The 11,213-nt window shown below is 32.9% G+C and overlaps 1 protein-coding gene across 3 annotated transcripts; it reads left to right on the top strand.

Moving 5' to 3' along the window:
• Positions 1 to 1,936: 1,936 nt before the first annotated feature.
• LOC115719166 (putative lysine-specific demethylase JMJ16) lies at positions 1,937 to 10,688 on the top strand. 3 transcript variants are annotated; one of them, XM_030648099.2, is made up of 12 exons: positions 1,937 to 2,363; positions 3,508 to 4,040; positions 4,166 to 4,225; positions 4,317 to 4,394; positions 4,522 to 5,040; positions 5,210 to 5,434; positions 5,762 to 5,923; positions 6,205 to 6,573; positions 7,145 to 8,549; positions 8,659 to 8,762; positions 9,290 to 9,487; positions 9,875 to 10,688. In XM_030648099.2, exons 2-12 carry the CDS (start codon positions 3,723 to 3,725, stop codon positions 10,199 to 10,201), a joined length of 3,765 nt encoding a protein of 1,254 aa, XP_030503959.2. In that variant the 5' UTR covers positions 1,937 to 2,363; positions 3,508 to 3,722; the 3' UTR covers positions 10,202 to 10,688. The 3 variants fall into 3 exon arrangements, with proteins under 3 accessions (XP_030503959.2, XP_030503958.2, XP_030503960.2); XM_030648098.2 differs by having other exon boundaries at positions 1,937 to 2,695; XM_030648100.2 differs by lacking the exon at positions 1,937 to 2,363 and adding an exon at positions 2,751 to 2,883.
• Positions 10,689 to 11,213: the final 525 nt, after the last annotated feature.

The following is an 11,213-nucleotide window of genomic DNA, read 5'->3' as shown; positions in this document are numbered from 1 at the left end:
ATCAAAGATTCAGAGAAAGAGATCCAGGTTCAGATATTGATAATGCTCTGCTACAGAAAGGAATCAAGGGCTAGATATCTGAACGGAAGGAGTCATTATATTCCGCTGCACCCAATGTAAGGTTTCTTAAACTTTATATGTGTTTAATTTATCGTTTTAGAAAGTTCTTATTTAGGATGTTAATAAACATACTTGTGAGTAGATCTAAGATCCTGGTAAAATAATTTCCAACAATATCAACTAAAAATACTACTTGTAACTAATTTTAAATATTCTAAGTAATATAAATACTTTAAATTTTCAAGCCTAGATTTTATTTTATCATTTTAAAATTAAAATTTTTTTTTTCATTAATAATAATTAAAAAAATATAAATTATAATTATAAGTAATTTAAAAATAAAATATTTAAAATATCTCACAAAAATCTCTATTTAAAACCATCGAAGGCCATGTTAAAAAAAATGGATATATACCATTTTAAATCCTGTATTTTGTAAAAGTTACCAATTAGACCTTCTGTTTTGTTAAATGACAAAATAGACCTTATATTTTCTAAAATGGTAAAAATAGGATCCTAAGCTCAATTTTTAATAATTTTTTTTTTTAAAATAACTAATTTTAAGACAATTTTAACACGAATAGATACAGAAAATATAATTAGTTTTGTCATAACATCTCTAGATCAGATTATTATTAAGTTTTATTTTGACAAAAAATTAGTTTAGGGTTCTATTTGTACAATTTTAGAAAATATAAGGTTCATTTTGTCATTTAACAAAACAGAGAGTCTAATTAATAACTGTTACAAAATACAGGGTCTAAAATAGAATTTACCCAAAAAAAATATTTTAATTTAAATGACCACATTTAATATAAGATAAAAGATAAATGAGATAATATCATACACTTTCTTTAACTTTTTTTAAATAATAATAGAAAGAATTTTTTTTAGCAAAAACAATAATAAAAAATATCTATTTTATATAAAATGTTGCAATTAATAATAAATTTATTCATATTATTTATTTTTTTATTAAAAATTATTTTCAAATTTTGGTATTTAGAATTAGTTAAATTTTAAATATTATTTTAAATTAATTTTGAATGTCTTGATAGTTTAACCAGATAAGCATTTTCATTAATTGCGAAGATATATAAATTTAGGACGAATAATAATATATTATGTTTTCAAATTTCAATAATTATCACTGCATTGAATATTATTAATTTTAAAATTATGATATTAAAAAAAACTAAAACTAGTTTTTTAAATATATGTAATACATTTAAGTTTAAATTGCAAAAGTAAAACAAAAAACATTATATGTTAAATAATTATATTTAATATAATATAAAAATAGGAGAAATATGTATATTATATTTAAATTTAAATTGTATTATTTCTTTCACTTATATAACCACATTTAATATAATATAGGTTGATTCTACAATGCACCCATTTAAAAGGGATGTACTGATATACTCTTGATTTATTTTGGTATCCAGAAGAATTTTTTAGTCTAATTTTTTTTTCATATTCATACACGTTATAGCTATTTAAGATAACCTACAAAATTGTGAGAAATTCAGAATAATTTACAATATAGAAAATAATGTTCAAACAATTTATTTTACACGCGTATAAAATAAAATAGTCACGCGTGCAACACATCTAAATTTTTTAAAATTTTACAGGATGTCTTAAATAACTATAACGTATAAGACAATAAAAAAAAATTAACTACAAAATTATTTCTGGTGCTAAAACAAATAAGGGTGCATCAATATATTAGATGCGATTTCCCTATAATATACATATCTTTTTCTTTGAAATAACACGAAGAAAATCACCGACCCATTAATTTTATTGGCACAAATAATAATAATAATAAAAAATTCAGCAAGAAAATGGTTTTGAACGGGGCTATGTTTTGTTTTGGATGAGCTTACGTTACGTAAATTTGGTCCAAAAAAATTTATTAATATTATTATTAGATGTTTTTTTTTACTTAACTATTATTAGATGGTTTAATTAGTTAGTTTAGGCACAGCTTAAATGAAAGGTATTTATTTTAGTACCTCTAACTAAAGAAAGAAACCATAATCAGCTATCTACTCAAAATTTTGTTACCATTTTTTTTTTTAAAAAAGGATTTTAATATATTTTTTTGGTTGATGATATAAGTTATATTTCTGTTCTTGGGCTAGGGTTTCTAGAACTTTGGGATTAATTCCCAATTTTATTCCCTAAATTTAAGTTTCTTCAATATAGTTTTCTTCCAGATTTACCCTTATCCATCTGTGATTTCTTGAATACCCAGTCCAGTAGTACCTTTGATGATTTTCTGGATATTTTGAAAGGTTGGTGTTGCTTGTCCTATTACACCAATTCTTCTGTAGCGAATAGAATACTGTTTTTGGGCTTTCTATTCTAGGGTTCTTGTTAGTATTAGGGTTAGGGTTAGGGCTAGGGTTGGATCTGCTCAACCGGATTCATAATTATTATTATTATTAAAATTAATTGAAATAAATGAAAATTTCACGAGGATTTTAACCCAAAAATATTAATTCAGCTTCTGGGATTTATTTAGCCAATTGGGCTGTTTTTATAATCTTTGGTTATGGTCTAATAATGAATTTCTGAGCTGGATTTAGCTCTGAGGTGTTTTGCAGACGTTTGGATCAACAATTTTGTAAGGCCAAATTCCATTAAGATTTAAATTTGAAATGAATTTTAGTTTTTGGGTTATCTTTGTCCTTTTCTGTAATTTGTTATGTTGCTACGTATTGTTCTTAATGTCAAAATTTAGGGACCTTGATCAGTGCAATGAAATTTCTTGATTAATTGGAATTCAGCTGAAACCTTCTGGAAATTTCTTAGGTACTACTGGGTTTTTGATGATGGAGAAGAATGTGTTGTTTGTTTATGTAGGATTAGGTCAGGATTTTCAGTTGTGGGCCTTATGTCAAGATCATAAGGATCAAATAATAAAATTTCATTGTAACAATTTATTCAGATTGAAAGTATAATGTGGCTGATAACTTAGGAGCTCAATTTCAATCTAACTTCTCTTGAAATGTTCTTATGTTACTTTGCTTGACATTTCATTCTTTTTCTGCTATAATGAAATTCTATCATATTGTATGTTGTTTTTGTTTTCATTGAAATTTTAAATTTTAATTTTTTCTGAATGTTCTATTAAGTTGTGTTGTTGCTATTTAAAGGATGAGGAGCATATAAGGAATGAAAAGTGAATTACCCTTTGTGTGTGAATAGGGGGAATTTGCAGAAAGCTTATCTTAGGTCCTTGCCTTTGGGAGAAAAAATGAATTAGGATATACAGTGTCAGCGTTAGGGTGAATATGAAGCAATGAATAGCAGGATTAGATAGTTTTGTTTTCTACAATTAACTATTATCGATCAAACTACCTTTTTTGTGGTAATGCCATCATTCCAGGTTTCCAGCATTATTGTCCCCTTAAATATTACATTTTCTCCTTGCAGGTAGAACAACTTTCTTCACATTTCTGCACCACTATGCTCAGCAATCTGGAGTAACTTTTTGGAGCTAGGCTGCTTAGCTGTTCAGTGCTTTGCAAGGTTCACTTGTGGCTTCTTAACTATTGTTTGTAAAGTGAAGTTCATATGCCAAAACAGAAGTCATTGTGCTCCTGTAGATATTCATTGATTAAACATTGAGAATTTAGTTTTATAGTCCAATGGGGACAGAACTCATGAGAGTTTGCATCAAAGAAGACAATGATGACTTCCCTCCAGTTCCACCAGGTTTTGAGTCATTTACTTCTTTCAACTTAAAAAGGGTAGATGATACTGAAAGCCAAGAGAGTAAAAACATGCCTGGTTGTTCATCCTCTACTGGTGCTTCTGAGCCACATTTAATTAAGATAGAAACTAATACTGATGCTAGTGATACCACTGGAAAGGTCACCAGGTCCGTCCGGCGTAAACCATGGATAAATCATGGGCGATATGATTACAGTCCCGAGGATGAGTGTGATTCTGAGCGTATTAATCAAGTTGGTGTTTTTGTTTTCACCGCTCATTTTTGTTCTTAGTTATTTATGAGCGTTTGGATCATTTATCATTTCCTGCATCAAAATGTGATACTAACACAATGTCTCATACTTTGTCTAATTTGTAGAGGTATCACCTCCCCAAGGGTGTATTCCGTGGATGTGCTGAATGTAGTAGTTGCCAAAAGGTTCATTTCTTATATTCATTTATCTGATTAGTTTTAGCCTTAAACATAATATCCTTCACCTTGCTAATTTTACAATAATCACTTGGAACAGGTTGTTGCAAGATGGCGTCCTGGGGATGCTCGAAGACCCGACATCCAGGATGCTCCTGTCTTCTACCCGACTGAAGAGGTAATTATTTACTATTTTATATTAAAATGCCACTATTCTCACACCCTTACCTGCACATTTTATTTTGTTGAATATAAAATGTTTTGGTGAATTTAGATAACTGAGCCAGTTATTTTGTGTGTTTTAGGAGTTTAAAGACACTTTAAGATATATAGCGAGCATTCGCGCTAAAGCTGAACCCTTTGGAATATGTCGAATTGTTCCTCCTTCTTCTTGGAAACCTCCTTGTCCACTAAAGGAGAAAAAGATTTGGGGAAATTCAAAATTTGCTACTCGTGTCCAGAAAATTGACAAACTTCAAAATAGATATTCTCTGAGAAAAATGTCAGTAAACCAAAATCAAATGAAGAGGAAAAGGAGGAGATGCTCAAGAATGGGGGCTGATAGCGCACCTGGTAATAAGGCACCTGGTGATGCTGGTTATCAGGAAGCAGAAACATTTGGGTTTGAACCTGGTCCAGAGTTTACTCTTGAAACATTTGAAAAGCATGCAGATGATTTCAAGAGTCAATACTTCAGCAAAAAGGCAGATGCCGTTGATGTTGGAGGTAGCTCAAGTACTCTTAAAGAACACAGTGAACCATCTGTGGAAAATATTGAAGGGGAGTATTGGCGAATGGTAGAGAAGCCTACAGAAGAAATTGAGGTATCACATAGGGGTTGATACAAATATTGACATCATCTATGTTTATTAAGCTTTTGTTTAAAATATTTTCCACCATTGCCTCATTCAACAATCTTCCTTTCTGTGAATTGGAAGCTTAGCCATTGACTAAAGAACCATTTAATAGAGCTAAGGATGATTTCTCTTTTAGGTGGTATATGGGGCTGATCTAGAAACTGGATCTTTTGGTAGTGGCTTTCCCAAGATGTCCAAACATGATGTTTCCGCTTCAGAACAACCATATATCAAATCTGGTTGGAACCTGAACAACTTTCCTAGGCTTCCTGGATCTGTCCTTTCTTACGAAAGCAGTGACATATCTGGAGTTCTGGTGCCTTGGCTGTATGTAGGCATGTGCTTTTCCTCATTCTGTTGGGTAAGACTAAATATTACAGTGGATTATTGCATTTCATTCCATAATCATGTCTTCTTTTATTGTTGGAGAGCTTGTCTGCCTTAGTGAATTTTCCCTCCTGCTATTTCATTTTTTTTTAATGAGTGAGAGAAGGGCCTGGCGAGGTGCAATTTCCAATTTTTATTACAATACTCATTGAAGAAAATAATAATAATAATAGTAATAAAAATTTCTAATTATCTGCAACTTTTTTGCTTACATTGGCTTTCATACTCTCTTTTATGTGTAGAAGAGTGTCTGATTTTTTTTTTGGTTATATATATATATATATTTTTTTTTCGTGAGCAGCATGTTGAAGATCACCATTTATACTCCTTAAACTATTTGCATTGGGGTGCTCCTAAGATGTGGTATGGTGTCCCTGGGAGAGATGCTTCTAAACTAGAGGAGGCTATGAAAAAGCATTTGCCTGACCTTTTTGAAGAGCAACCTGACTTGCTTCATAAGTTGGTGCGTAAGACAAAATTATTTATGGTACTGTATAATTTGGAAAATCCTGGTCTCGAATAATTAACTCCAAATGTCCTCTGATCTTATAAACTAAGCGAATGACCTAGAACAGGAAGCTAATGCAACCTTTATAACCTTTGTTCTGGTATTTTAGAAAAATAGCAATATGATTTTATATTGAACACTCGGAGAATGTTGAAGCAAGAAAGAATGCCTCTCTTTTTTTAATCCCTGACTTTTCTTCAACCTTTCCTGACATTATTTCTAATAAATAAATACAGGTCACACAGCTCTCTCCCTCCATTCTGAAATCTGAGGGAGTTCCTGTCTACAGATGTGTTCAGAATGCTGGAGATTTTGTTCTAACATTCCCTCGAGCATACCACTCAGGGTTTAACTGTGGGTTCAATTGTGCTGAGGCAGTCAATGTAGCTCCTGTGGACTGGCTGCCACATGGGCAGATTGCAATAGAGCTTTACTCTGATCAGGGAAGAAAGACTTCTATTTCCCATGATAAATTATTACTTGGTGCAGCAAGGGAAGCAGTAAGAGCGCATTGGGAGTTAAACTTATTAAAGAAGAACACTTCTGATAACTTAAGATGGAAAGATGTTTGTGGGAAGGATGGGATCTTAGCAAAATCACTCAAGGTATTTTACTTTCTTATTCATATGTTGGTCATGATAATTTACAAAAAAGAATTCATGGTTTTTGGTTTGTTAGGTAATGATTCAGTATCAAGGCTTGGACTATTAATTTGCTTGGGAATGGAAGTTTTATACGGATACATTTTTTGTTAGATATTTTAGCGGTTTGCAAAAGGCAAAGAGTATTGTACTGGACAACAGTGGGTTGCTAGGTAGTTATATTGGTAGAGTTTAATGAATTTGAAGGGATAGATTTGGCTCAATCTATAGCTCAACTGCTTCCCCCAATTGTGTGGGCAGAAATCTATTATAATTTGGATGTATGTAGAACAGAATAAATTGCCAGGACGTGTTCACTGTGTTAATCCTGTTTGGACTTGATTTTAAAAGTCAAACAGTGGATGTGGATTGACCTTACTATTTTAGTAGAATATTTAAAGGAGATAGTTATGGGAAATAACATATTTTTTTTATTATGAACTCCATTAATTATACAACTTTCCATTACACTGGTATTCATGTTCGTATTACTTTTAAGTTATTTGACTTTTGACATTTTATCTTTCTTGAATAGACACGAGTTGAAATGGAACGTATGAGGAGGGAGTTTCTATGCAGTTCTTCACAAGCAGTGAAAATGGAGAGTAGTTTTGATGCTGACAGTGAGAGGGAATGCAGTATTTGCTTTTTTGATTTGCATCTCTCTGCAGCAGGTTGTCATTGTTCACCAGATAAATATGCATGCTTGAATCACACGAAACAGTTATGTCCCTGTGCTTGGGGTGATAAATTTTTTCTTTTTCGCTATGACATCAGTGAATTAAATATCCTAGTTGAGGCTTTGGAGGGAAAATTAAGTGCAATATACAGATGGGCCAGACTAGATCTTGGACTGGCCTTGAGTTCTGCTGTCAACAAGGACAACATGCAGGTTAGTAAATCTAATTCTGATGGTGGAGCTGTTCTTGAAGTATTAAATTCACAGCGACCAGTCGTTTCCCTTAAAGATCGACAGATCATACTGGCAATGCCTGTAATGAGCCATATTTCAAGTGATAGGAATAAGATAGTAAAAGGAGCCACATTGCCTTCAAAGCCTTCAAAAGATACACAGTTGTCATCCACAGTTTCTAGTTCTGCACATGAAATTACGTTGCCAAGTAATAGTAGTTCTCGGCTAAAGAAAGAAGTAACTATTGATTTGACATCTAATGGAAAAACTTCTGTTTGTCAGCTGTCTCAAGAAGACACGTCATATGCCACACACCTTGTTGAAGGGAAATCATCAGTGAAGAAGAATTTGGTTTTGAAACATGACGGTGTTATACTTCTTAGTGATGATGAATGTGACGATGTAAAAAAGCCTAGTTCAGATAGAGAAAAAGAGACTTGTGCTACTAAGCATCCAAAACATTTTGAGGGATTGATTGTTGCTGATGAGAAAATGAAAATGAACTCTTGTGATTTAAGTAATGATCCAAAACTATCTACACCAGTAACTGATGCAGTTGTAAAGGTTGAAAAAGTGGACTGTTCATTACCTCATGGAAAAGGGAGCAATTTTTCATCTTGCTCTATCCAGGGGAAGGATGAACCCCAAGGAAATAGTGACCTAGTGAAATCTAGCCGACTGAATTTAGATATAGGTTCTTTGGGCCCAGAATGTGGGAGTATTTTGGCTCCTTCAAATATTTGTGAAAGTAAAGCTCATAACATCACAATTGTGAGGAATCATTCTCAGAACCCTTTGCCTACTAGCAGTGCAAAATCCGATGGTGTGACAAGCTCTGCAGAAATTGCAAGATCTTTCAACGGAAACGCATCATCCAGCCAAAACAATTTGGACAGACACTACCGTCAGAAAGGTCCTCGAATAGCGAAAGTAGTGCGAAGGATCAACTGTATGGTTGAGCCTCTGGAATATGGTGCTGTGCTCTCTGGAAAGTCCTGGTGTAACAGCCAGGCCATTTTTCCAAAGGGTATGCGACCATATCAATACTCTATGTTGAAAAGAAATATATGCAATTACTGTGTTAAATAAATAAGAACTCTTGAATGTGTCATTTATACATATTCTTCTTGATTCAGGGTTTAGGAGCAGGGTTAAGTACATAAGTGTGTTAGATCCATCAAATATGTGTCATTACATCTCAGAAGTGCTTGATGCTGGGCGGGATGGACCTCTATTCATGGTATTTGATTTGTTTTTTTTAGTTTTTTTGCACAATCTAGTTATACTGCCATTTTTATTTGTGTTATTATGTGTCAACTGAAAATTATCTCTTGCATATATTTTTTTTAAGGTTTGGCTGTTTCTCCTAGGCTTTCTATGTTGATAACTTTTTCACCAAGAATTACCTGGCATATTAGAGTTGGTTGTGGCTTTCAGTGAATTTTGATATTGCACCCTTTAATGAAACAATATCTGATAAAATAAAACTTCTATGGTGGCGTTCAGAAGATCTATTGGACATGAGTTTTAAAATTCTTATATTATGTGTTCATATCAGGGAAGAAAATAAGATTCTATTCTTTCATGGGGTAGGGCAAAATGATTCTGAATAGTAGATATATAATAGCTGGGGGTGACTTTCTAAGATTCATAGCCTGCATATTTGTCTCATATTTTGTAGCAATTCTACAAGAGATTTGATGTTGATCAAAAGTTAGGTTAATTTTGTGCCACTAATTGTAGAAAATTCTTTATGTATTGCCTTAGGTTTCCTTGGAGAATTCTCCAAGTGAGATGTTCATCCATGGTTCAGTTGTCAGGTGTTGGGAATTGGTAAGAGATAGAGTCAATCAAGAGATCACTAGACAGCATAAAATGGGAAGATTGAACCTTCCTCCCATACAGCCTCCTGGGAGTCTTGATGGCTTTGAAATGTTTGGGTTTACTTCTCCAGCTATCGTGCAGGTAAAATTCTAGAGAGGCTATTCAAATTGTTTGCATATTTTTCACTTGGTTTTCACGATTGGTCTGAGTTTCCTTTATTTTAGACAGTATACTTTTGCTTTCCCCTTTTATTTTTTTCAATCTTCAACTGGTCTGGAAGCTTTTGGTCTATGGATTTTCAAATTTAGAGCCCCATTTCTTTATTTAGTTGTTGTGCTGAAAATTTTGATTAGTTCACGAGCTTTGTCATATAAATATGAGTGAAATGGTTGTCTTGATTATGGAAAGAAATTGAGTTTTTTCTTTCTGTGAGATAAAATCGTTTTTTCCTTCTTTAAAGCTTTGTTTCTCTCTCTGTAATCTATGGAAAATACTTATAACCAAATGATCATTTACTAAATACAATAGGTGATAGAGGCAATGGATCGGAATCGAGTCTGTTCTGAGTATTGGGATTCTCGACCCTACTCACGGCCTCAAATACAGATTCCACAAGCTTGTAGATCCAAAGATGCTAGTGGAAGAATGCAAGAGCAAGGAAGTGATCAAGGAGTACCCCCTGGTAATCACCTCTTGCCTATTGGAATGGATACCATAGTTGAGGGACTTTTGAAGAAGGCTAACCTAGAAGAACTAAACTCACTGTATAAAATGCTAAACGATAATCAAAACACAGCTAGTATTGGCTTGATGACTCGACTGCTTAATGAAGAGATTAACAATCGTCCAAGATGATTTGGTTACAGTTCAGCCTCCTCAGGTTCCAGAATCTACCTGTTCATGGCTGCTCTTAACTCTGTAAATACGATCCAGATTTTTCAGATTTACTGTACATCTCAGATCTGGGTCTTTTTTTTTTTTTTTTGGTAACCTTATGCAAACCGAAAAATATGGGGCAAACCAATTTTTGTCCCGTCGAATTCGACTACACGGCTGCTTTTGATGGAAGAAAGTTCTTGTGATTTGGTTTCCAAGGCTCTATGCAGCAGCAGGCAGGGTATCTCTCTAAACATACATCTACTACCATTTTCTTCTCTGACATTGTTTTTTCCCCTCTCTATACTCTTGAGTTGTAGTCTAGGATCATTGCCTTGCCCATAACATTGTAGAAGATGGCCATTGAGCAAATTTTTTTTACATCAAATAAATTTTATTCACAAATGTTATAGCGCCACAGGACATTTTGAGTTCAATTTAATACAAAATCTGACATATTTACTTATTTGCTACACTTGCATTTGATGTTGAGCTTTGTATTTTCTGATAATAGCTGAATTACATTTGTAATTTTTGTTAGATATACGTATGTATAATTTATGTTACAAGTAAAGCTGTACATTCGGGCTTCCTATCTGGCTTGACTCGTTTTTATAGAAGCCTATTTTTTTTTATGTGAGTTCGGTCCGACTTATTTTATAAAATAGGGGTCGGGCTTGACCCATATTTTCAAAGTAAGTTCAGCCCGGCTCATAAGTACAGATTATTCGTGTTAGGTTGGACTCGTGCTGGCTCTAAAAGGGCCAGTTCGTTTTTTATGAAATGATTGACTCATATTTAACAAATGGACCTAAAGGGCTTAAAAAAAAGCTACAATTACATGTTTAATAATCAAATTAATATCACCATAATTATGGTCTATTATTAAATTTTCACATAAAGTTGTACATAGTGTTCAACATAATTTCTTTTAGCAAAAAAAAAAAAAAAAAAAAAAGAAAATGTTCAACATAATCTCAATATGAAAAAT

Source organism: Cannabis sativa, chromosome 2 (assembly GCF_029168945.1).
Source record: "Cannabis sativa cultivar Pink pepper isolate KNU-18-1 chromosome 2, ASM2916894v1, whole genome shotgun sequence".
Lineage (NCBI taxonomy): Eukaryota > Viridiplantae > Streptophyta > Magnoliopsida > Rosales > Cannabaceae > Cannabis > Cannabis sativa.
This window is presented reverse-complemented; position numbering and strand designations above follow the sequence as displayed.